This window comes from Brachyhypopomus gauderio, unplaced genomic scaffold, assembly GCF_052324685.1.
Source record: "Brachyhypopomus gauderio isolate BG-103 unplaced genomic scaffold, BGAUD_0.2 sc70, whole genome shotgun sequence".
NCBI classification, from domain to species: domain Eukaryota; kingdom Metazoa; phylum Chordata; class Actinopteri; order Gymnotiformes; family Hypopomidae; genus Brachyhypopomus; species Brachyhypopomus gauderio.
Window position 1 is genome coordinate 1301996 of NW_027506891.1, and position 27839 is coordinate 1329834.

The following is a 27839-nucleotide window of genomic DNA, read 5'->3' on the forward strand; positions in this document are numbered from 1 at the left end:
AGCGTATATCTGTCCCAAAACTGTTCACTTATACTTCAACGCTAAACTCCTTTTTTATTTAAAGAGTCAGTGCCACCAAAATAGTAAAGATTGGCATGCAAATGCTTTGGCCTATTTCTCGAAACAGACTGGACATCCTCAAGCATTTGGTGCTTTTATCAAAATTATCTGGATGGTTCAGCACAATGGTTTGCCTTCAGAAGCCCATATCCTTTCCAAAACAATTCACCAATGTGCTACGAAAATGCATTGTCCATTTGGCATTGTGTGAGCACTTCAAGTCAAAATGTGTTGTCACTATGGCAAACGACTAACTGTCAGAAATGGCAATCACACCCGTGACCGCCAGAGGGCGCCATCACCAGAATACTAACCAGCACACCTGACTCCAATATACCACTCAACACAACTTAAGGACTCTGTACATAACACACCAGTGCAAAGTATTGCCTCTCTGAGTGTCTCTACCCAGCCTTATTTTTGCATTACATTCTGACTGATTCTGGTTTTTGATGCCTGTTCTGGCCTTTTGATACCCTCCTGTTTCGCCTAGCCCTCTTGTACCTCTGCCTGCCTTTCTGAAGTCTTTTTGGTTTTTGATATTCGCTGCCTAGTTTTTGACTCGCCCTTTTTGCCTTGCCCTTTTGTGCTGCTGCCTGCCTTCCCTACGGGGTCTGCTTATTGTTTATTATTATTATTATTATTATTATTATTATTATTATTATTATTATTAATAGAATAAAGTATATTTATACCTGCTTATGGATCCATCTCTACCCTCGGGTTCACCACCATTACAATAAATAACAGAATACAATGGTGTATAAAACTGAAAAAAACACATCAAACTAATAACGCCAAGGAAGTTGAACCCATTTTTATTCACACAAAAATGAACTTGCTAACAATACTGTGTGTAAAAAGGAAATGTAAACATGATGCCCATTCTGTAATACAATCAAATAAAAATAGTCCTGTAAATAAAGTGGGGGTGTGGTTTCACTTCACTAGTCACTGTCCTCACCCTCCCTCACCTGGCCACCGTCCTCACCCTCCCTCACCTGGCCACCATCCTCATCCTCCCTCACCTGGCCACCATCCTCACCCTCCCTCACCTGGCCACCATCCTCACTCTCCTTCACCTGGCCACCGTCCTCACCCTCCCTCACCTGGCCACCATCCTCACCCTCCCTCACCTGGCCACCATCCTCACCCTCCCTCACCTGGCCACCATCCTCACTCTCCCTCACCTGACCACCGTCCTCACCCTCCCTCACCTGGCCACCGTCCTCATCCTCCCTCACCTGACCACCATCCTCACCCTCCCTCACCTGGCCACCATCCTCACTCTCCCTCACCTGGCCACCATCCTCACCCTCCCTCACCTGGCCACCATCCTCACCCTCCCTCACCTGACCACCATCCTCACCCTCCCTCACCTGGCCACCATCCTCACCCTCCCTCACCTGGCCACCATCCTCACCCTCCCTCACCTGGCCACCGTCCTCACCCTCCCTCACCTGGCCACCATCCTCACCCTCCCTCACCTGGCCACCGTCCTCACCCTCCCTCACCTGGCCACCATCCTCACCCTCCCTCACCTGGCCACCATCCTCACCCTCCCTCACCTGGCCACCGTCCTCACCCTCCCTCACCTGGCCACCATCCTCACCCTCCCTCACCTGGCCACCATCCTCACCCTCCCTCACCTGGCCACCGTCCTCACCCTCCCTCACCTGGCCACCATCCTCACCCTCCCTCACCTGGCCACCGTCCTCACCCTCCCTCACCTGTCCACCAGGGATCTCTGGTCTTGAGGATGATGGTCATACACTCTCCATCTCCAAGTGGAAAAAAACTCTTCAATGGGATTGAGGAAAGGAGAGTAAGGAGGTAGGAACTCTATCAGCATTCTTGGATGGGTAGCAAACCAAACACTGATGAGTTGGCTATGGTGAAAATTCACATTGTCCCATACAATGACGTGGTGTGGTAGGTGAGGCCCTACGAGACATCTCTCATTTCCAGGGATCAAATAGATGTAAAGGTGATCCAGGAAAAAGAGGTGCTTCTCTGTACTGTATGGGCCAAGACTGGGGATGTGGGTGGCCACACCATTCTCAGAAATGACAGCACACAGTCAGGTTGCCCCCTGAAGACGGTAGACGGAGGCACTTTGGGTTGAACTCGTCGACCTGCCTCTGCCATTGTGAGGCGATGGTTTATAACGTGGTCAATGAGCGTTGCCCGAATTTCATCTGGGACAACACAGTGTGATTGTGCTCCTGGGTCTCTTCCCCCTGTCCCACCACCACGTACCCTCATTCCTCCTCTTCCTCTTCTTCTTCTTCCCCCTGTCCCACCACCACGTACCCTCACTCCTCCTCTTCCTCTTCTTCTTCTTCCCCCTGTCCCACCACCACGTACCCTCACTCCTCCTCTTCCTCATCTTCTTCTTCCTCCTGTCCCACCACCACGTACCCTCACTCCTCCTCTTCCTCATCTTCTTCTTCCCCCTGTCCCACCACCACGTACCCTCACTCCTCCTCTTCCTCATCTTCTTCTTCCCCCTGTCCCACCACCACGTACCCTCACTCCTCCTCTTCCTCATCTTCTTCTTCCCTCTGTCCCACCACCACGTACCCTCACTCCTCCTCTTCCTCATCTTCTTCTTCCTCCTGTCCCACCACCACGTACCCTCACTCCTCCTCTTCCTCATCTTCTTCTTCCCCCTGTCCCACCACCACGTACCCTCACTCCTCCTCTTCCTCATCTTCTTCCCCCTGTCCCACCACCACGTACCCTCACTCCTCCTCTTCCTCATCTTCTTCTTCCCCCTGTCCCACCACCACGTACCCTCACTCCTCCTCTTCTTCATCTTCTTCTTCCCCCTGTCCCACCACCACGTACCCTCACTCCTCCTCTTCCTCATCTTCTTCTTCCTCCTGTCCCACCACCACGTACCCTCACTCCTCCTCTTCCTCATCTTCTTCTTCCCCCTGTCCCACCACCACGTACCCTCACTCCTCCTCTTCCTCATCTTCTTCTTCCCCCTGTCCCACCACCACGTACCCTCACTCCTCCTCTTCCTCATCTTCTTCTTCCCTCTGTCCCACCACCACGTACCCTCACTCCTCCTCTTCCTCATCTTCTTCTTCCTCCTGTCCCACCACCACGTACCCTCACTCCTCCTCTTCCTCATCTTCTTCTTCCCCCTGTCCCACCACCACGTACCCTCACTCCTCCTCTTCCTCATCTTCTTCTTCCCCCTGTCCCACCACCATGTACCCTCACTCCTCCTCTTCCTCATCTTCTTCTTCCTCCTGTCCCACCACCACGTACCCTCACTCCTCCTCTTCCTCATCTTCTTCCCCCTGTCCCACCACCACGTACCCTCACTCCTCCTCTTCCTCATCTTCTTCTTCCCCCTGTCCCACCACCACGTACCCTCACTCCCCCTCTTCCTCATCTTCTTCTTCCCCCTGTCCCACCACCACGTACCCTCACTCCTCCTCTTCCTCATCTTCTTCTTCCCCCTGTCCCACCACCATGTACCCTCACTCCTCCTCTTCCTCATCTTCTTCTTCCTCCTGTCCCACCACCACGTACCCTCACTCCTCCTCTTCCTCATCATCTTCTTCCCCCTGTCCCACCACCACGTACCCTCACTCCTCCTCTTCCTCATCTTCTTCTTCCCCCTGTCCCACCACCACGTACCCTCACTCCTCCTCTTCCTCATCATCTTCTTCCCCCTGTCCCACCACCACGTACCCTCACTCCTCCTCTTCCTCATCTTCTTCTTCCCCCTGTCCCACCACCACGTACCCTCACTCCTCCTCTTCCTCATCTTCTTCTTCCCCCTGTCCCACCACCTTGTACCCTCACTCCTCCTCTTCCTCATCTTCTTCTTCCCCCTGTCCCACCACCACGTACCCTCACTCCTCCTCTTCTTCATCTTCTTCCACCTGTCCCACCACCACGTACCCTCACTCCCCCTCTTCCTCATCTTCTTCTTCCTCCTGTCCCACCACCACGTACCCTCACTCCTCCTCTTCCTCATCTTCTTCTTCCTCCTGTCCCACCACCACGTACCCTCACTCCTCCTCTTCCTCATCTTCTTCTTCCCCCTGTCCCACCACCACGTACCCTCACTCCTCCTCTTCCTCAACTTCTTCTTCCCCCTGTCCCACCACCTTGTACCCTCACTCCTCCTCTTCCTCATCTTCTTCTTCCCCCTGTCCCACCACCACGTACCCTCACTCCTCCTCTTCCTCATCTTCTTCTTCCCCCTGTCCCACCACCACGTACCCTCACTCCTCCTCTTCTTCATCTTCTTCCACCTGTCCCACCACCACGTACCCTCACTCCCCCTCTTCCTCATCTTCTTCTTCCTCCTGTCCCACCACCACGTACCCTCACTCCTCCTCTTCCTCATCTTCTTCTTCCTCCTGTCCCACCACCACGTACCCTCACTCCTCCTCTTCCTCATCTTCTTCTTCCCCCTGTCCCACCACCACGTACCCTCACTCCTCCTCTTCCTCAACTTCTTCTTCCCCCTGTCCCACCACCTTGTACCCTCACTCCTCCTCTTCCTCATCTTCTTCTTCCCCCTGTCCCACCACCACGTACCCTCACTCCTCCTCTTCCTCATCTTCTTCTTCCCCCTGTCCCACCACCACGTACCCTCACTCCTCCTCTTCCTCATCTTCTTCTTCCCCCTGTCCCACCACCACGTACCCTCACTCCTCCTCTTCCTCATCATCTTCTTCCCCCTGTCCCACCACCACGTACCCTCACTCCTCCTCTTCCTCATCTTCTTCTTCCCCCTGTCCCACCACCACGTACCCTCACTCCTCCTCTTCCTCATCTTCTTCTTCCCCCTGTCCCACCACCACGTACCCTCACTCCTCCTCTTCCTCATCTTCTTCTTCCACCACTTCCTCGAGCAGGAAGTTGTCTTCTTGCTTGTGTTGAGCTAGTTACCTCCATGTTCAGAAATTGTATTGGTCCTAGTCAAGCTCTCTATGTACAGGCCTACATGATTGATAGCATTCACAAACATGGACAGCACCTGTCATGTATCTATCTGATTGGTTATCTGAGATGTGTGAACCTCCTTCATTAGTAAGGTTCTAGTTTCAGATGTTCAATTATAGTCATGAATTTACCAAATGTATCAAGTATCAATGTATGTGGTGTTCATGGTATAATGCTATATAATATATATGGTATAATGCTGACAAATTTTGACAATTGAACAGATTGTTGTGCATGCAATGGCTTATACAAAATTACATATTTTGGAGAGAACAGCCATTTGACTGAAAATCAACTAATCAGTTTAGATCACCATGATCAAATTACTAGGAAATTGTGCTAAATGTAGTCTAACTGTGCTAACTGTAGGCTACTTATACTAAATCATTTGCAAAGATGCACTAGGATATTTGAGACATGTACAAAGACATTTGCAATTTGACTAAACCAATGAGAAATGTTATTCTGTTGTGAACAATTGCCAAGGTGTTTCCAGACGTGTCCATGTTGTTTTGAGAATGTCATCTCGGTTTCAAGAAATGCTCAGAGGCATTTCATCCCTGCATAGTTTCAAAAACAGTCTCAAAACATTCCTGTTTAGATCTGCTGTTAGTTAAGAAACTCTCAATTTTATTTACTTTATTACATTGTTGTCTGTTATTTTCTAAATCTAATTATCTTAATAGTTATCTTATTTACTTTACTTTTTATGTTATTTTAATATTTTTATATTTAATTTCTTTTAACATTTTCTTTTTGTCTTTTTGTCTTATCTCCTTTTAATGTTTCTTTTTATTTATACTGTAAAGCACTTTGAGTTGCATGTATGTATGAAAGGTGCTATACAAATAAAGATTATTATTATTATTATTAAATGAGCCAAACCAATCGAGAAAAACTGTAAAGAGAGGCTCCTCCAATTTTCTCTTTATGGTTTTCTTTATTGAGAGCACGCAAACTTTGATACGACTAACATTAAACAGCTGAGAGTCATATTACTTCATTAACGAGCCTGAGTTATGGTGTAATCCACCAACCAACCAATCACCATTACCGCGGCAACAGATTCATCAAACTACCTCCATCAAGCTTGATAACGTGGCCACAGACTGAAACTAAGGCAATCAATTCCCTGTCATTAAACTCTGAATGAGACTCACATTCCAGGACTTCATAACTAGAAGGACACCTGGACGACGTCGCTCTTTATCACGAGGAACCTGTGATGGAAATTCCATCCTAATTCCAGGAGAATTTAGAGAGGATGATGAAACCACCCAAAATTCCTCAACACGTGAGAGTCTAACCACTGGGCATAGTTTAAAAAGAGCAGATATTGGAACTGTAGACTGTTTTCTGTTAATACCTTCTGAATGTTTGTGTTCAACTTTGTTTAGATAATCTTCAAGATTTGTACATACAAGGTTATCTTTGCTGTGCATGCAACCATCTTTTCTTTATCTGATTAATTGACAACTTGTAGTCTTCCCCATTCTCAGACACACAACATAAATTTTTATTTATTAAGCCAGCACCATCACCCTTTGTTCTGACCACATTGGAATAAACCAGCTGAGCTCATTAACATACAGTCACGCTGCTCTACTGTTTAAAGTCGGCGCCATTTTAGGAGCTGAGATTACAACTCCCGCCTCCTCAAACACGCATGCCCGCACAAGCGCACGCACACATTTACTCTCCTCTCCCTTACACACACACACACACACACACTAGATGCAGAGTCTTCACTGTAAAATTAGGGGTATCACTATTTCAATATTTAATCGAAATCTATCAATATTATGTCACAATCTTGAGCCTCGAAGTCAAAAAGAGGATAGACGATCCCTCCCTCTAAGCCACGCAAGCACTCACACTACGCAAAGTAAAGCCTGGTTTAGACTTGATGCGGCGTGAGGGTCCGTGCGCTGAAAATGACAATCGCGGTGGCTCCGCCCGTGTGTGAGGGCCTCACGCGCTGCCGATTCGCGAGGTCATGCACCTCTCAAATTTTGTAACTTCGCGCACGCCGCCTTTCAACGCAATGAACCAAGTCCTGTTTGTTGGGTTCATACACCTATACCAGCTGGAATTAAAGCACTTGTACATCACTTTCAATAATTCCCAGCACGTTGAGTTAAATATTTATACATATACTCAAAATGATTCGAAATAGTTTGCTTTTTCATCACATTATTTAATGGTTGTTTATTTTCAAAATGCCCAATCTTAATGTCTTCATGTTCTCTCATGTTTCATCCTGGAATTACAAGTGTTAAAATAATACAAGAGAACTGTTCAGTTAGCTATTTGTTGTAAAACGAAGTAGTTAAAATTTCAAGCATTTTCAAGTACTTTAGCCTAAATTCCAGCACTTTTCAAAACTGGAACACAATGCAACATTAAAATTCGTCAGGTAAATGTTCCTTCCCCTGTTTTTGAGGGGTGTTTCTTTATACTACCACATATCGTTTCGGAGACCACTGCAAAGAACGTGATGCGCCAAGTATAAACGCCTCCGCTGTTCGCGGAGGTTCACGCGAGGTGTGCGGAGTCACGCGCTACAGTCACTCACAAAAGTATAATCCAGTTGCATCTTACAAAATAACATACATTAAAGTGTTGCCCTCCATGTATGAAGACACTAAAGAAATTGTTTTTAAAGAAATTTTGTAGGATATAGTTTAGTTTGTTAAGGCTCTATTTGTTCTATTATTTTGTACAAATAGTTACTGTACTGTATTTTTTTATTATTTATTTTGTGTTGCACATTGCTGTTTTAATAGTGCACCTTGCTGCTACCAAAAAAAGCCACTAGATGTGACCTCTCATTTTTGTTATTATTTGTTGGTTTTTGTTGTTTTCCACTAACAATATTGTTACATTTATCTTAATTATTTAAATTTGACCATTAGTGCCTAATATGGTGTATTACAGATCACTTGTATCACTTTGCATCACTTGCATATCAAACCCACCTTTTGAAATAAGATATTGTAAATTTGATTAATCAAACCAATGACTGACCATAGACTAATCTAAAACTGGCATAGGCCTCTCTGCTGTAAATCGAGAATCAAATTGAATCGTGACCCTAAAATTGGAAATACAATCGAATTGAGGATTTAGAGAATCGTGACACCCCTACTGTAAATACAGTGATCCTTTGTGATGCTGTTTGTGTTTTAGAATAGTTGGCTTTAAATAAATGTATAATTTATTTTCACCAAATTGTCTGTGTTGATATCATTCAAAAGTGGTTGTTGCATCCAAAGAATTCATAGTTAAATCCTTCAGATACCAAACCTGTCACGGTGGGGAGGCCAGGTCGCCACCAGAGGGTGCGTGTAGCCTCTCGCACTACTTCACAACACACGCCCCCGAGCACCAAAACACTCCTACCGTCCAGTTTACCAGAGTACTAACACCTGTTCCCCATTAGGCTCCCCTATCTGTGCAGGCCCCTGAAGCGAGACCAGCTCCAGCCAAAGCTCCCATCGCCCCTCCCAAACCTTATGGAGAGTATCCCAAGAAATGTGAGGGGTCCTTATGGAGAGTATCCCAAGAAATGTGAGGGGTCCTTATGGAGAGTATCCCAAGAAATGTGAGGGGTTCTTATGGAGAGTATCCCAAGAAATGTGAGGGGTTCTTGGTGCAGTGTCAGCTGTACTACACCAGCCAACCACAGCTCGGTGATCGGGAGAAGGTGGCATTCATGGTGTTGCGCCTTAAATGTGAAAGACACTTTATTCTCTGTATTTGTCATTCTGTCTTGCAAAGCAGACTGTAGTAGATCATGCAGATTTTATAGACTGAAGCTGAAATGTTTATAAATCAAATCATTTTGAATCAAAAATCATTTTGAATCGAAAATCGATTTTGAATCGAATCTCACGTTAAAAAACGTGAGATCTCGTGAGATCCAGCAAGCAGCCAGAATGATGTTGGAAAATACAGGTACTGTATTACTATTGAAGATGCACCCGCCACTTTCAAATAGTTTGTTTGGCAGCATTTTGGGTACCCGGTGGAAATGATAAATGACAAGAGAGTGACTTATAAGATATGGACCATATGCAAACATTGTATGAAAATAAAGGTCTGGTTAACGACGGACCAGAATTACGACCGACTTTTTTAAAATTTTGCACGGTGCACGGAGCAGCAGTGGCAGCACAGTGGAGTGTTGTGTACGATAAGCTGAGGCAGCACAGCCCATCTCGGCAATGCGATCACTCTCTCACGCTCTATGCACGAGAACATATATTTACAATTTAGCGTATCTAAATCTAGGGTCACGCTTAACGACGGACTTTTCAGTCTCTAACCCCGTCGTTAAGCGGGGACTCACTGTAATATTGTTTATTTTAATTTCAATTTGTAGAGGAAGAAGTTTATTAAAAGTTCATGCTTACATCATGCATGTTAAGAGTTATAATAAAACATTTCAAAATGCATGCGTAACTCAGTTAAATAAAAGTCTGTTCTCCAGTCATATAATTTGTCATTTTAGTGTTCTTAAAATCTCGTCTCGTCTCGTGAACCCAATATCGTGTCTCGTCTCGTGAGCTGAGTGTATCGTCACACCCCTAATGATATATATATACTGTATATATATATATCTAGTGGGGAACCGTCAGGGCCCTCTACGCCCTCGCAGAGGGCCTAAAAATATTCTTAAAACATAAATATATATAATATAATTTATCCAATTTTATTTTATCTACTTAGAGTTTGACAATCGACATCTAAACAATTGCAAAAATATAAGCAAACAAGTTATTCAACCTTGTCTATTCAATCTGTGTTGGAAGGTGAGGGGTTATGTTAAGTGGAAGCCTGTGAGCCTGTGTCTCCCCCTATCAGGACTGTGATGCCCGCTGTTCGTTTACAGAGGGCCTGGCAGTTATAATTCAGGGCAATACCAGTTTCAAATGACAGCAAAATTGACCAATCATATCTTCCCTCTTAGTGGGCGGGCTTAACTGTTTGATAATTTCTGCCCACTGTGGCGACACTAGCTGTCGTTAGCGTACCACTGCTAGCTAGTTTCGATTCATTCCTTTGATGTCCTTGTGCGCGTTGTTTACATATTCCGCTTCCCGAGGAACACAGAGCTGTGAACCCTATTTTGTTGGAACCTTATTTTGCTTAAGAAGTTATCTAGTAGGCTACAGATATTGTTTACTGCGTTTCTAAAGCTGTACTGTCATCTAAATGCTAGTACCGAGCTCGACCCTCTTTTGCCTTCAGAACTACCTTAATCCTCCGTGGCATAGATTCAACAAGGTAATGGAAACATTTCTGAAAGAGTCTGGTCCATATTGACATGATAGCATCACACAGTTGCTGCAGATTTGTTGGCTGCACATCCATGATGATCTGGTGACTGTGGAGGCCATTCGAGTACAGTGAACTTGTCATGTTCAAGAAACCAGTCCTAGATGTTTCGCGCTTCATCACATGGCGTGTTCTCTTGCTGGATGAAACTGTAGCCTCAGTTTCCTGTTCTTAGCTGACAGGAGTCGCACCCGGTCTTCTGCCGCTATAGCCTATCAGCCTCAAAGTTCCTTGTGTTGTGCATTCAGAGATGCTCTTTTACATGCCTCAGTAGTAATGACTGGTTATTTTAGTTACTGTTGGTGTTCTATCAGCTCAAACCAGTCTGGCTATTCTCCTCTGACCTCTGGCATCAACAAGGCATTTGCGCCCACAGAACTGCCGCTCACAGGATATTTTCTCTTTTTGGATATCGTTCTATGTAAACCCTAGAGATGGTTGTGCATGAAAATCCCAGTAGATCAGCAGTTTATGCAATAATCAGACCAGCCCGTCTGGCACCAACAACCATGCTTCATTTAAAGTCACTTAAATTACCTTTCTTCCCCATTCTGATACTCAGTTTGAACTGCAGCAGATCATCTTGGCCATGTCTACATGCCTAAATGCATGTGATTGGCTGATTCAACATTTGCGTTAATGAGCAGTTGGCCGGAGAGTGAGAGAGCGAGCGAGAACACACAATATATATATGTATATATTATATTTACGTACGTAGGAGGGGGAGAGAGTTTCATGTCTGGGTGCAGGCCACATGGGCAGCCCATCCTCTTCTTACACTAGCGAGACACTCACAGAGGCTGACAGGTCAGACCAGTTGTCATAGCAATTACCCACTCTGCTATCACCCACATCTTTGTATGCCTCTGTGCTTCTCTCTTGCTTGGTTTCTCTTGATAGAAAATCAGAGATGCCTTATAGCTGTGATAGAGTATTGTAAATTATAAGTAGAGTATTACCACATTAGTCCAGAAAAACAATATCAAAGAATAAGTCTCTGCGGTCAGTGGCTTATTCAGGTCTTCATGGTCTTTTCAAATATTTATTGTCTCTTTCTACATGTTCAGTCTACATGTTCAGATATCCAGAGTGGTGTTAACAAAACCGTTAATAATTGCTAACCTATTTTGAGTATACCTGGACATATCTCTGTGCTAATACGATAAAGTTTGCCCTGCATTTTTTTCAGCTGTGCATGCATGTGTTGAATACATGCAAATATCACATCTTTAATCACCATTACTTACAATGCATCATATAACCGTCACAGTCTTTTAAGAGTCTAGCAAAAGGTCTGTGTTGTTTATTTGTGTTAGCTCACTTCGTTTAGCTACCTAATTTGGATTACCTTCATTTCTATATCTTAGTTCACCTGGAAGTTAAGCTGAATGGATTACCCAAAGCTACTGGAGGTGACTGGAACCGCAGCTCTTTGGATCTCACCTGCCATCCCACCCAAGCTACATCGAGCACCCGGGAACCACAACGTATTCCTAGCGGAAGTCAAGAGCCCTTCCAACTCAGATCTGAGCATGTGCGGCTACTCAAAAACCACAGCGCACTTCAGGAAGACAACATCCTTTCTAGTGCTGTGTGTCACCACTCAGACCTCATTGCTGGCCACATGGGGGTCACGAGGTCACCGCCCCTCCTCGGTTTTGCTCAACTATTGCTGTGCAATTGTGTGAAAACAAGCGAGGACAAGCAGAGCCCACTCAATGCAAATGGGCCGCTCCTCCATACCTGCGTTTGGGTGCACACCATCTTCCAGCACTGTGCTTTTACAGGCTGATGAAACAGAAAGCAAGGGCACAAACACGTCAGACAGCTTTCACTGCCTCCCCGAGCCTCTTAAACATACACGAATCCTCGCATTAGAGTGGATCTCCTCCTTCAGCACCAGCACCAGGCTGTAACGTTTCAGCCAATGAAACACAAGAGTCTGCTTAAACACAGGGGCTTTTTTGGGTTCTTTGTGCACATTTAAACTGATTAGTCTGTCAAGCAATCTGGCTGCAGCACAGTAGGCATTACACTGAATCCACATTTAATCTGCCATCCCTGGTCAAATCGAAGGGAAAGAGTTCTGACTGTGCGTAACTGTAGACCGTCCAAGGCTTCAGTGATATTGCGCTTTAATCCCGATACGCTTGGAGACATTTCCTATTTCCATGCTATATGTGATATCTGAGATGGTCACCTTGAAACTGCTGGTGATAAGGATAAGGTGGATCATTTCCTTCCACCACCCCCATCCCTTTCTGATCCAGTAATATTTGATACTAAGGATAAAAATATACTGCCACAAAAAAGGTGTACGAAAGATATCTACAAAAGCAAAAACAAACACCATCACTCTCCACAAAAGATTTTAGATCCTTAACATATAGCAGCAAACAAAGGACTTGGAAAATGTGCCAGTGTGAATTACACATGAAAAGGATACTGACCCAATGCTGAAGAATTCTGGGTCCACTGTACACATGTATGAGAAGGCAGGAAGGGAAATCAGTTCCACCTGTAAACATAACCACACTGTCGCCTGTTCCAGGCCCATAACCACACTGTCGCCTGTTCCAGGCCCATAACCACACTGTCGCCTGTTCCAGGCCCATAACCACACTGTCGCCTGTTCCAGGCCCATAACCACACTGTCGCCTGTTCCAGGCCCATAACCACACTGTCGCCTGTTCCAGGCCCATAACCACAGTGTCGCCTGTTCCAGGCCCATAACCACAGTGTCGCCTGTTCCAGGCCCATAACCACACTGTCGCCTGTTCCAGGCCCATAACCACACTGTCGCCTGTTCCAGGCCCATAACCACACTGTCGCCTGTTCCAGGCCCATAACCACACTGTCGCCTGTTCCAGGCCCATGAACACCATGAGGGCTACATGGGCTCATTATGGCACACACTAACTAGAACATTCTCAGGTTTGCCACAAGCTTGACACCTTCCCAAGGGTTATAAAGGTTATAAATAACCTCTCCTGTCCTGGCAAGCAGCCATTACCTCAACCCTCCACCCAATATCTCCACCTAAGAGATGGGATAGCTACATCAATCCTTATCCACTTTTCGTAGGAGCCTCTAGAGTTCTCATCCAGAAGGCAGTGCAGAAAGACCACAGTGCATTGACTTTCATCAGGCCCTATTAGCCCATGGGCAGCAGCTGCCCACAGCAGAGAGCCCTGCACTGGTACCACTGGGCCACATTAGCCAGCCTAATGCCTCCACGTCCAGTTTTTAGAGTGCAGCTGCTTGTTGAACACGACCACTTTTTAGCCCAAAGTGAGGATAATGGGTTTAGACAATGTGTGCACACAGACGCGGACAGATGTGCATATGCATGCACAAATGAAGACACACACACACACACACCCACCCACACACACACACACACACACACACACACACGAACATACACACACACTGCATTAAGATTTTAGATGAAATTCTGGTTTTAACACGACAAGCTGCAATAACTTTGGATATGAGTTCATCCAAGAAAAGAGGACAGAGATTATCGGAGAAAATCTAAGGAAAAAGAATAAAAAATGGGAAAGCCAATCCTGACTTTCTGCCTTTTCAACAGAGAGATATATAAACAGCTTTCTATAGTCACCCACATCATATTTAAACCTTGACACTTGCCTACAAATCCAAAAATAGACCTGCTACCTGCTACTTAAAAGCACTTGACTCAACTCACACCGTATCTTACACCCTTTGTGCCAGAAGATAAGCAAGTCTTGCACCACCATCCGTCAACACTAACAGGGAAGACTTGTGTCCAGACTCCACAGAAGTACTGGCACCCAGATGGTGGAATGAACTCAAACTACCTCTCCACAGAGTGGAGTCATTTGCTGTTTTCAAACGAAGAAGCACTTGAATGATACCTCAATACTTCAAGGCATTGATTAAAAAGCACCCTTTTTATGTATTCCCTTGAGTATTTTCTCTCTGAGAGGGATATAACTTAATGGTATCCTCAGACTCTAACCTAATGTACTCACATAGGGATACTTTCCCCTTCCTTCTATCTGGACACAACAAAGCAGAAATTATAAATCAATCTGGACAAGAGTGTCTGCTAAATGTAAAGTAAATGTGAATAAAAATAGCACTGAAACCGTAACGATTCTGTTGCGGACTTGGGTGAAGTAGGACACAAACGCGTAGAGACCAGGGTTGCACTTGCAGTAGACTGTATATTTAATTTAGAATCCAAAGACAGATGACCAATTGACAAACTCCCGACACGGTGACGAGACCGACGAGGCATTCTGGACAGACCACGAAACACTGGGATTACATCAACTCACTATAATACCTAGATATAACAATACTAAGACAGAACAATGACATCTCTTAACGTGGTGACTTGATGAACGAGGCAGTACATAACATGTAACATGGGCAGTAACACTTTACGTGACGACCAGATCACCGACAGTACATAACACATGTAACATGGGCAGTAACACTTTACGTGACGACTAGATCACCGAGGCATTTAAATAAACCACATAACATTATGGGCGGTAACAACTCTTTAAACGGTGACCAGAACAACAAGACATTAGAAACAACCACGTCAGTAGTCTCTGATAATTCGCGAGTGAAAGGGAGAAAACACCTGGATTTAGAAAAGACAAACAAAACTTTAAATATTCAACTACACAGGACTTTAACCACGTAACTCAAAATTAGAACACACGCGGACATGAAACCTTAATATAGAAACATTGACAGACAGGGAAATCAAAGGAACAAACACGGGGAAAGACCAAACATAACAGGGTTGCGAACTAGAAGGACAACGTTTCCCCAAAGGCAACGACCAACCCCGAAGGAGACAGACACACGATAACCATAACAACAAAACGTGAAATAACCAGAGACAGAACAGACTGATAAAGACTAGAGTGAACCGACTAAAATCTAGAGCACTGACAAACAGCACTGAACCGGACTGGACTGGACTGGACTGGACTGAACCGGACTGGACAACCTGGAAACGCAGAGGGCATGAAACAACGATCGCCAAAGACCGTGTCCTAACTAAGGATTTAAATACCCAATTATTTAAACGACAATGAGGTACAGGTGAGACCCATAATACCAAGGGCTGGAACTAGGCGGTGCAAAACACTAAAACCGACGAATAAACGTAAGTAAATGGGGGGGGGGGGCGGAGTAACGTGTTACAGAAACATAAACACATTTTTTATTCAAATGAGGATCTTAAGGTGTTATTCCACTAACCATTAATTCTAATTTCTTTAAGGCTGGTAAGAGATTACAGGAGGTTATAATTGGAACTTAATTTGTGTCCATGAAAATAAGGACAACAATGAGAAATATTATAGATTTTTTAATCTATATATTAAGTATTCTGTATGGAGTGTATCTATGAGGGTTTGTCAGGTAATAATTATGGGATGTGTGTGAGAAAGAGAGAAGGTGTGAGAGAATGAGAGTGAGTGTGTGTGTGTGTGTGAGAGAGAGAGAGAGAGAGAGAGAGAAAGGGTTTCTCTAGAGCGCTAGAGCACAGACATCTAATTTTAAATCCTGCAACTGAGTTTCATGTTTAAACAAATATCTCCTTAAATCCCAATAAAGTAGACTGATCCTTTGGGTTTTGTCATAGTTAAGCACTGCTTTTTAGGGCAATCAAAGGAAGCCAAAAATATTCATCTAACTTTATGAAGAAAGCAGATGAGACCATCAAGACCAAATTTCAGTCCTATATTGATGTTAAATCTGTAGAAATAACTTATGGTTATCAATTTTTTTTAAACCTCTTTGGAGATTCAATGTTATCCACAGACTCCACAGATGGAAAAAGTCTGTTTCTGTAAAGCTCTCCAACTAGTTCTGTAGGTTGGTCTGTGAACGGTGAAATCAGACGAAAGATGATGATGCGATGATGAACTAATGGATGGACTGATAGATGGATATTTATCAATATTTACATGATAATATAAAAATGAAAACATTATCCACATACAAGTTAAATATAAACAATGACTTTCTTACAGAGTGCAGTGTTTCTTTCCCCAAAGCCAAACTCAGTTCACAAGTTCACAAGGCAGCTGCCTGAAACTGGCCATATATCTCTCTTTACCCAGGAGACCCTACAGGCAGATTACAACAGCTAATCAAAGCATCCACTGGATAATACACCGCTGCTGTTTCAGTCTCCACTGTATCACTCTATGTGTGCACAGAGCAGCTACATTACCAATGACTGGAGGGCAGATATGGAGGCAGCTGAAGCTCCCAAGGTGGCCCCTGTTACCCCGCCCTGCAGATGACCCTGTGTGATGTTTCATGAGAGGTTTCATGAGAGGGATAGTTCTATAACTGGATCAAAACAGCCTATTGTTTTTTTAATTATCCTATGACATTTGAGGGCATTTCAACCGGTAGTAAGTTGGACATGAGATCATAAACTGTGAACTAAGTGCACTGCAAAGCAAATACTATAAAGTTACTACCAAAAAAATTCAATCAAGTAATCAATAATAATATACATAGTTAAATCTCCTCATCATGCCACTGGGAATGTCTGTGTTAATATTTAATGTATAGTTGGTGAATAAATGTTTATACAGTGCTATAATTTAAGCATCCAGGCCAGCCGGTGCAGATCCATCATCCATCATTAAGCGCTAAAACTCTCCAGCCAACAATGTTAAAAGGACATCATATCTTCAAGAACAGCAATATGTTAAAAGGACATCATATCTTCGAGAGTAGGGCCCTGCTTTTAGAGTTCTTGGTTCACCAACCCAACCACAAACATTTTTGAGAGATTTAGTAATTTAGCCTACAGATATATCACAATTACGTTTTTCAGGTATGTTTAAGTGTCTATCACTTACCCCCGTACACATCTATATTATATAAATATACAATTACAGTTTTGTGTATTTTTCTGTGTCTTCTTGTACAGTATCTTCTTTTTATATAGGCATGTGAATGCTGCAAGGTTCATACAATTTATCCATGTAATTGTTTTACTGTGTTCAGTAAAACTCAAAACTCCACTGAGCTATACTGCATATGCCTATCTATATTTTCATCATTAATTATTGGGGATTAAATGCATTTATTGGTTTGCAAGTGTGAATGATAAAGCAAATTTATATGTTCTATGTTTAATGAGCAAGTCATGTGTTTTTCTGCTTATCACAAGTTTGTAATGGTTCTAATGTCGCATGTGTCAAGGCTGGCTTGGATGCCACTCCCTCTACCACCAGGAGGGGCACCCGAGTCAGTCCTAGACTTGCTGGGCATAATCAGCAATGATCCGTTTCAGCTGTCAGCCTGTATCTGCATTCCCTGTGGTTTCGTTCTCAAGCTACAAAGTGTCTCGTCGCCGTGCTCTCTCTCTTTCTCTCTCTCTCTCTCTCTCTCTCTGTCTGTCTGTCTGTCTGTCTCTCTGTCTCTGTTTTCTCCTCTTCTTCGAGATTCTCTCTCCTGCGTCGCTCCCTGACCTACCTCAAGTTTTCACAAGCCTGTTTCTCTTCCTGTCCTTTTTGTCTTTATTTTGGGAAGGGTTTTGTTTTGTTGCGGCGTTTTCTGCCCGCTGGCCAGTCTCCTCCCCCGGCATCTTTAGTTTCATTTTCGAGTTGCTTTTATCCACGCTATTTTAGTTACATTTGTTATTTTGTTTCTTTATAGTTTATGTAGTTTATGTAATTATCCTAAAGTAGGGACTTGTATATCCCCGCATGATAATGACTGAGCCACGGCCATTTTTCTCCGGTCGCACTGTCTAAGCGAAATCAGTGATCGCAAGCGTGCTGTAAAAAAATGGCTTTTTTCATCGGTTTGTAGGAGGTTCTTCCCAGAGTTTTGGTAATATGACATAACTGAATGTTCGCTTTCTCTCATCCCGTTAGAAGAATTCGCATTTTGCGCTTCTGTTTCTTTTTGAGCCTGCTTGAATTTTAACTTCGCGTTTGGACCGTTCAAAAACATTGTGGGACTGTTCAAAAGATATTAATAGATATAGTGGACTGTTACATTATGTTCTTGTTTATTGCTTCCTTAAGTTTTATCCCAGTCTGTACAGTTTAAGGTAGTTTTTTAAGGGTCCCAAGACAATGTATTGGTCAATTGAGGCATCTTTTTTTTTTGTTGTATTGTGCTGCATCTAATAAAACTATTTTAAATGTGATTAAGTAATGTTGAAAAAAATGTTGGTCACTACCTAATGTCAGGTCAGGTGGGGTTATGCCATCTCAAAAAATAATAGCACAGAATTTTTAGGCCTGTTAAAAGTAATCAGAAACTGGTTTGTGACTGATCAGGCTATTATAAATACACCGTTTAATCTTTGTCACTCTCGGCTCATTTCAGATCTGAAGCGCCAGTGTGGTTCTGTCGGACCAAGCGGGACGAGCCAGAACACACATGGTAGCAACTCCGATTTGAATCTGCAGAAGTGGCACATCGCTTGGCCTGTTTGATGACCATTACAGGGTTTTCAACACTGCTGTGTCTTAAACAGAGTCCGGACAACTGGCTGAATGCATTAAAGCACCTGTAGCTGAAGCAGATGATGAAAATAGCCTGGAGTCCATTATGGTGTTGGCAGGGTTACTACAACTCGGAACCACTCGGGCAGTATGTGTGATTTATGCACCACGCCAGGATAAAGGTGCCATTAAATCCCTGTGATTTTAAATTTAATGCTTAATGAATACTTCACTAACCTGTTTCCTCACCTCGCAATCAGTTCCAGCATTGGAATCATTTTATGGCTTATTAGGAGCAGGTGTGATGGTCGAACATGTGTAAAAAAATAAAAATCTGAAAAAAGAAAGTGAGGTTGGAAGGTTGTGGTGGAGAGAGAGTCCGACTGGTTTGGGTCACTCTGTGAATGCATCCCTCGCTTAGATAAACGGACACGCTGCTGTAGTCCTGCTCTCCACCGTGTTTTACAGTCTGCCATCAACTTGATTGCAGGTACTTCTGAAGTCTCAGAAGGATGTTAAGCCAATATACATCCCTGTTTCATTTGTATGAACAAATGACGTTCGGGTGGATAGTTTCAGCCTTGCTCTCTGCGCACTTCGAGGCTCGTAGGTTTGTAAGTTTCATTAATTTTCAAGTCTGGGATTTATGAAGCTCTGGCAACACGGAACCTGTCATCATTCACTAACGCAAATACTCATCATTCAGCTATATAATTATTTTTTTTTTATAAAAACTATTTCGCCTGAGCTACACATGCTAATAGTAACTAAAACGTTACTTTAGTAATTAAAACTAAGTTAAAATCTAGATGATAGAAATCGTATAGTAGCTACTACCTAAATAAAAATGGGGTTATAAATATTTTTACCACAAAATGTAACATTACTTGTGTTATTTAATGTAGCCTATGTATTTTATTATTATTATTATTATTATTATTATTATTATTATTATTATTATTATTTATTATTATTATTATTATTATTATTATTATTTATTATTATTATTATTATTATTTAGGAATGACAGATGGGTTTAAAGTGGGGGTAGGACTACATCAGGGATCAGCCCTGAGTCCCTTCCTGTTCGCAATTGTCATGGACAGACTGACGGACGAGGTTAGGCAGCAGTCCCCTTGGACTATGATGTTTGCTGATGACATTGTGATCTGTAGTGAGAGTAGGGAGCAGGTGGAGGTGAGCTTGGAAAGATGGAGATGCTTTGGAGAGCAGGGGAATGAAAGTGAGCAGGAGTAAAACAGAGTACATGTGTGTGAATGAGAGGGCAGACGGTGGACTGGTCCAGTTACAAGGAGTTGATTTGGTGAAGGTTGACGAGTTTACCTACTTAGGGTCGAGGGTACAGAGTAATGGAGGAAGTGAAAGAGAGGTAAAGAAGAGAGTGCAGGCAGGGTGGTGTGGATGGCATAAAGTGTCTGGGGTGATCTGTGATAGAAGGGTGTCTGCTAGAATGAAAGGAAAGATCTATAGGACAGTAGTGAGACCTGCTATGTTGTATGGACTGGAGACAGTGGCACTGACAAAGAGACAGGTGAGGGAGATGGAGGTGTCTGAGATGAAGATGTTGAGATTCTCATTTGGAGTGACGAGGAAGGATAGGATCAGAAATGAGTATATTAGAGGATCAGCACATGTAGCATGTTTTGGAGATAAAGTTAGAGAGGCGAGATTGAGATGGTTTGGACATGTACAGAGGAGGGAGGAGAGGTATATTGGTAGGAGGGTCTTGAGGATGGAACTTCCAGACTAAAGGAGGAGAGGTAGACCTAAGAGGAGGTTTATGGATGCAGTGGTAGAGGATATGAGAGTGGCTGGTGTGTCAGTGGAGGACACTCAGGACAGGGCCAGATGGAGGAGTTTGATCCGCTGTGGCGATCCCTAAACGGGAATAGCCGAAAGAAGATGTATAAGTATTATTTGTTATAAGTATATGTGTAAGCATTCTATATGTTGTACTTAAATATACAATGAATAATCAAATTGCTTTAATGATTCTTTTAGAATGATTATACTGCCACTGGGTGTCAGTATAACGGCTGTATCATAATGTGAATAATCATAAAAAAAACCGTACTGCTCCTTTATTGTTCTTCACTTGTAGTTTTCAAACCATTAAAAATTAATGCAAACTGTGATTTGCACCCGCCTCTCAGACTTAAAAGAGATGGAAGAAAGACGAAGAATAAAGTGAAAATGATGTGGTCTCTGAAGTGCACGCGCACAAACACACTAACACATTCTCACTTACACACACACACACACACACACACACACACACACACACACACACACACACACACATTCTCACTTACACGCACATTCTCACTTACACACACTCGCTTGTTGACTTTGTGTCCCCTGGATGTAAATTCTGACATTTCTGACAGCTTTGCATTCTGCCCTTGTCTGTGATGCCAGAGATAAAAAGGAGAAATATGGAAACCTGGGCAGTTGAACAGTTGAAGTCTAATCACATTGTTATAGTACATAATGAGATGTGAAAATAGTTTTCTGTAATCTGAAACAGAACCTTTGTGGCTCCTAAGTTTATTTGAAAGACAAATTACAACATTTTGTCAGAGTCTACATTTACACTGAAAGCAATGCAGGGGAGATGAAATCAGATTAAGATCAGAAGTTGCAAAAATGAGATTAAACTGCTCTTCCTTGAGCCTCTTAGTTTAAAAATGGACAGTGGACTTTGAATATTTCCCACAAAATATCACCATTCATGTTTCAGTGACAGATTTGCAGTGAACACAGGTGGGCGTTAAAAGCTGATATGACATTTAAAGATGGATGTGGTTTTTCTCTATCAAAGTGCAGAAGGAGTGATTTTAATGGCTCATTTTTTTTTTAAAGCTCAATCAATCAAATTTTATTTGTATAGAGCTTTTTACAACAGTTGTTGTCACAAAGCAGCTTTTGTCACAAAGTGTCTGAGTCCAAACTCCCAGTGAGCAAGCCAAGGGCGACAGTGGCAAGGAAAAACTCCCTAGCTATGGTGAAGTTGCCTGTCTTATACATTTTGCTGCTTCTGAACTATGTGTGGGTGACAGAGATATGTGATCAGTTGAATGTTTTTCAGATCTGTTTGTCCATGTCAGGGTCTCAGAAGGGGCAAGGCTCAGATGGCATGTGAAAAAAGAGAAGGCTTACAGTGAAGTAAACCTCTCATAGATGTTATTGCCACGAATGGCGAACAAAACGTAGGCCTTCTAGAATTCAGCAGGGTTTTTTTTCCTGCCATGAGCCTCTATGAGCCTCAGCAGAGCAAGCCCAGTTTGAGAACTGCCAGTTTGCTGCAATAGTGTGTGTGTGTGTGTGTGTGTGTGTGTCTGTCTGTCCAGAAGGCCTGTAATGCACTCTGCCACCATGACTCCTCTCAGGAGACACAGTTAGCTATGAAGATGTATGCAGGAGTCTAACACAAACACTCCCACTGCAGCTCTGATTACAATGTGACACTGGATGTACAGATGCATCTGGGATACACTTGTCTTGAGTGTTTCTCCCCATTCAAAATTAGAAGAAGAGGAATGGCCGAACCTCATGGAAAGAGGTGCTGGTAAGTGTACAGTTCGTTTTTCACTCAGAATGACTCAGTAAAAAATATATTTGAAATAAGGATGTTGAAAATTAAGTGTAAATACTCAAGAAAGTTAATTATGATTATATGAACATGTAATCACTTTACTCTTGGCTACATAGCAGACTATAAGTATAGCTTAAATTTAAACCTTCCCTTGAGTTTACTAGCAACATTTTACATGCAGAGTAAGAACAATTGGATGGCAAAACAAAAAAGTGAATTTCTGCCTGTAAACACAAATGACCTCTCTCTTGCTTTCTCACTACAGAGCTGTGCAGTTGTGATGAAACCACGTTTAAGTAAAAGGTCTCCATCATAGCTTCAATTAATTTTATTCCCCTGAAATAAATAATGGAAAAGTTTTCATCAAAAGATGGGATTTATTGTGATGTTCCTTTGCACATGCTGTTCTCCATCAGTCACTATAAAACTCTCATTAAATCCATGTTGAACTTGAACTGAAACACACAATTATGAGACAGCAACACAACCTAACACTGTTGGCTAAGAACAAACAGCCATTCTGGCCTATTTTCTATTCCCTTCCTAGCAAAGATCTGTCATCTCCCTGCGGCTGATCTGAATAAGGTGTGAGCGATGTGTGATTAGAGAAGGGATTGATACAGCCAGCCCTTCATTAACCCCAGCCTGATGTCAAAGAGCACTGATTAGGAGCAAACACCTCTGGTGACTCCTCCCACCACCCCTTCTCTGGTGACTCCTCCCACCACCCCTCCTCTGGTGACTCCTCCCACCACCCCTCCTCTGGTGACTCCTCCCACCACCCCTCCTCTGGTGACTCCTCCCACCACCCCTCCTCTGGTGACTCCTCCCACTACCCCTCCTCTGTTTGACACCTCCCACCACCCCTCCTCTGGTGACTCCTCCCACTACCCCTCTTCTGTTTGACACCTCCCACCACCCCTCCTCTGGTGACTCCTCCCACTACCCCTCCTCTGTTTGACACCTCCCACCACCCCTCCTCTGGTGACTCCTCCCACCACCCCTCCTCTGTTTGACACCTCCCACCACCCCTCCTCTGGTGACTCCTCCCACCACCCCTTCTCTGGTGACTCCTCCCACCACCCCTCCTCTGTTTGACACCTCCCACCACCCCTCCTCTGGTGACTCCTCCCACCACCCCTCTTCTGTTTGACACCTCCCACCACCCCTCCTCTGGTGACTCCTCCCACCACCCCTTCTCTGGTGACTCCTCCCACCACCCCTCCTCTGTTGACTCCTCCCACCACCCCTCCTCTGTTTGACACCTCCCACCACCCCTCCTCTGTTTGACACCTCCCACCATCCCTCCTCTGGTGACTCCTCCCACCACCCCTCCTCTGATGACTCCTCCCACCACCCCTTCTCTGGTGACTCCTCCCACTACCCCTCCTCTTTGTAGCCATCAATGAGGCATTTCTCCTCCACCTAAAGAAAGTGGTATGAATTCAAGAAAGACAAAGAGATGGAGTAATACACTTTTTAACCTAATTTATCCATCCTCTCATTCCACAGTAATGCATTCAGCAAGTCTGTATTTCTGTATTAGCCTGTTATTGTAGCAGTATATTTGCAGTAAACATTTTGTGTATATGAAGGGTTGTAGACCATTTGGGATGAAGGGTACATTATGTTTGAGATCAAAGGTTATAGTCTGTTCGGCAACTGACTTCTTTGAAACTCAGAAATAATAGAGAGATTTGATTAAAATATGCGACACTAATTGAGGCTGTGTGATTTTACTTCTTACTTGTCTCAGCTCTGGATCATTTTGAGACTCAGACAGCAGTGGCCAAATGCTTTTTTGCAGTTTGACCTGAGGCACTGTTCTCAGAACAGCATGAACACATTCAATACATCAAATGCAGACTGGTTCTGCGGACAACACTTATACATCCGCTGGCCCGTTATGCAGCCATTAAATGAATGGCATGACATCCTTGGTCAGACAGCATCCTTCCTCTCAGAACACACATTCATTTTATCAGTGCAAATTAAATGAAGGATTAGGGCTGCCTGAGACACCCACAGGGGGAGAGAAGAAGAAAGAAATACAGAAAGAGAGAGGGATGAGAGAGGGGAAGAAAGGGGAACCGAGAGAAATAAAGGGTGGCTTGCAGTGATGGAAACGGAACAAAAGTGGTCTTGAAAGAAATGTGGCAAATGCAATAGTAAAAGGAGGCAGAACACACTGAAGTGGGAGGACTAAAGGAAACCGTGGACATGGAGTTGTAACACACAGCTGCACTGCCACCCATCACCGAGGAGTTGACCATGCAGGCAATATCACTTCCTGTGAGAGCAGGCACACCCCACACACCCCACACACCCCACACAGTCACTGTGTCCCAGTGGGGAGATATGGACGAAGGAAACCAAGGTTAACTGGACAATGTGTAAACATCTACCCAGATGAGCTTATTCTTTAAGTCTAAGGCTGTTTTGGAAAACAAAGCCCTTATTAACAGCTTGAGAGTGGAGTACATGGGGACATGTGTTAGATTTAATCACAGTGCCTAAGGAAACTGCATGCTTAAATGCATTTGAACAGCAGCAACTCTTCTACAAATATCTTAGACTTTAACAGTTCATCAGTCCTGCTGGATTTTGAACTGTAATCTATGGGGCTGCAGTCAGCTTGCGTTATACAGTCACAAAAATACCTATTCATCACCACCTAATTGAAGTAGTCAGAATAATGATTTTGCTTGTCGATATGCAGTTATAAACTCAGTTCTTATGCTAATGTGTGGTTATCTGTGACTTGTACCTGTGTTAAATTGTAAAGCGCCTTGGGTATTCTGAAAGGTGCTATATAAATCGAACATTCATTCATTCATTCATTCATTCATAATGTCTCATAGCACTAGGGATATGTCACCTCATCCATTTCGTACATCGCAGATAGCCATTTTCACTGTATGATTTAGTAAGGTGTTACCCCTCTGTGAGGTGCAGCGGGTGGTGTATTCTGTGTAACCCATGTGCTGGGTTGGTATGCAGCAGTATCTAGTGGCAGGACTCCTTCATTACAGCGTCCTGCTGCTCCTTTTAGCAGCATGAGCAGTGAAGCTGATGGCTTGAAAGTGAGCGCAGTGAAAGTGACCGCAGTGAAGCTGAAGCCAAGTTGAAACTAAATGGCAGGTGGTGGAGATTCAGCAGGAGCTACAGGGCATTATTATTATTATTATTATTATTATTATTATTATTATTATTATTATGGGGTTTCATGATTCTATTTAAGAACTTGTTGTTCCTTCCTTTGGTTTTCCAGAAGGTAAAGTACCTATATGAAAATGCGATATATTACAGTATGATATTTGTCACATATGTTTTGCTATATACATTGAAATGACTAATCTGACTCCAACATTGTTCATGAGCACCTACTAATAATGAAAGCTCTCTGTCAATCACCTGGCTGTGTTACAATCTAAAAGGTGGGGATTAAATAATCATGTTTACTTTGTTGGTGATGGACATTGTGTCTTTAGTTTAATGAGATAAATTAAAGGTTAATGCAGATTGAAAGGTCTCCCTTAAAGTCATTCATGTTTTATGCATACGTTGGTCGGTTTAGTGGATTATATGTAGGTGTGTGTGTGTGTGTGTGTGTGTGTGTGTGTGTGTGTGTGTGTGTGTGTGTGTGTGTGTGTGTGTGTGTGTGTGTGGCAAAAGGTAAAAGTCACAAGTCAGCAGTTCGGACACAGCTGACTGAATGCATGTTCTTTATAGTCTTTGGAATTTTTAGCGAATGTTTTATGCTTCAATTTGCTTCTAAGACAAATATAAATAATGTTAATGCCGATAGCCTACATATGATTCTTTTCCAAAGCAATGTATACAGTAGATAATTACAATAATACATTATGATGAAATTTTTAGTGAATTATTATTGCCCCCTCAAAGTCTAAAATGTTGCCAGTTGTCCTACAAGTGCTCAACATTGACATTTGACACCTGTACTGTTTTTCTAAAATGTAAAATATATATATATTTATATAGTATTTATAGATACACACACACTCATACACACACACGTGTGTGTGTGTGTGTGTGTGTGTGTGTGTGTACATGGCAGAGTAAAAGGGCCTGTGTGCAGGGTTATTGGTCATCTAGTTGGTCTGGACTAGAAGGACTCGGAGCTCCCTGTGACATTGACATTGTCCTTGATCTCTTGGCTAAATGTTGCGAGCAGTCCTTTAAACACAGAACACTTAGCACCACCGGCTCTGACAGAAAATGTTCTGTACCTTTACATGCTGCCCTACATTCATCACCACCCGATTTATCCTCCTTTTACTACTGCACATGAGACTACATCCACTGAGCTGCACGTGAGACTGTTGCCACTGAGCTGCACATGAGACTACATCCACTGAGCTGCACGTGACACTACATCCACTGAGCTGCACGTGAGACTACATCCAATGAGCTGCATGTGAGACTGTTGCCACTGAGCTGCACGTGAGACTACATCCACTGAGCTGCACGTGAGACTGTTGCCACTGAGCTGCACGTGAGACTACATCCACTGAGCTGCACGTGAGACTACATCCACTGAGCTGCACGTGAGACTACATCCACTGAGCTGCACGTGCGACTACATCCACTGAGCTGCACGTGAGACTACATCCACTGAGCTGCACATGAGACTAAATCCACTGAGCTGCACGTGAGACTACATCCACTGAGCTGCACGTGAGACTGTTGCCACTGAGCTGCACGTGAGACTACATCCACTGAGCTGCACGTGAGACTACATCCACTGAGCTGCACGTGAGACTACATCCACTGAGCTGCACGTGAGACTGTTGCCACTGAGCTGCACGTGAGACTACATCCACCGAGCTGCACGTGAGACTACATCCACTGAGCTGCACGTGAGACTGTTGCCACTGAGCTGCACATGAGACTACATCCACTGAGCTGCACGTGACACTACATCCACTGAGCTGCACGTGAGACTACATCCAATGAGCTGCATGTGAGACTGTTGCCACTGAGCTGCACGTGAGACTACATCCACTGAGCTGCACGTGAGACTGTTGCCACTGAGCTGCACGTGAGACTACATCCACTGAGCTGCACGTGAGACTGTTGCCACTGAGCTGCACGTGAGACTACATCCACTGAGCTGCACGTGCGACTGTTGCCACTGAGCTGCACGTGAGACTACATCCACTGAGCTGCACGTGAGACTACATCCACTGAGCTGCACGTGAGACTACATCCACTGAGCTGCACGTGAGACTGTTGCCACTGAGCTGCACGTGAGACTACATCCACCGAGCTGCACGTGAGACTACATCCACTGAGCTGCACATGAGACTAAATCCACTGAGCTGCACGTG

At 43.9% G+C, this 27839-nt stretch overlaps 2 protein-coding genes across 3 annotated transcripts in view; one reads left to right on the plus strand and one right to left on the minus strand.

Moving 5' to 3' along the window:
• syt1a (synaptotagmin Ia) overlaps positions 1-27839 on the minus strand; it is a 262139-nt gene that overhangs the window by 225560 nt on the left and 8740 nt on the right. The window lies entirely within an intron of this gene.
• LOC143491056 (uncharacterized) lies at positions 2293-4974 on the plus strand (the record flags this gene model as incomplete). The annotated part of the gene is made up of 1 exon (XM_076989723.1): positions 2293-4974. A coding segment is annotated over one exon (2682 nt), but the record flags the coding sequence as incomplete, so codon positions are not given.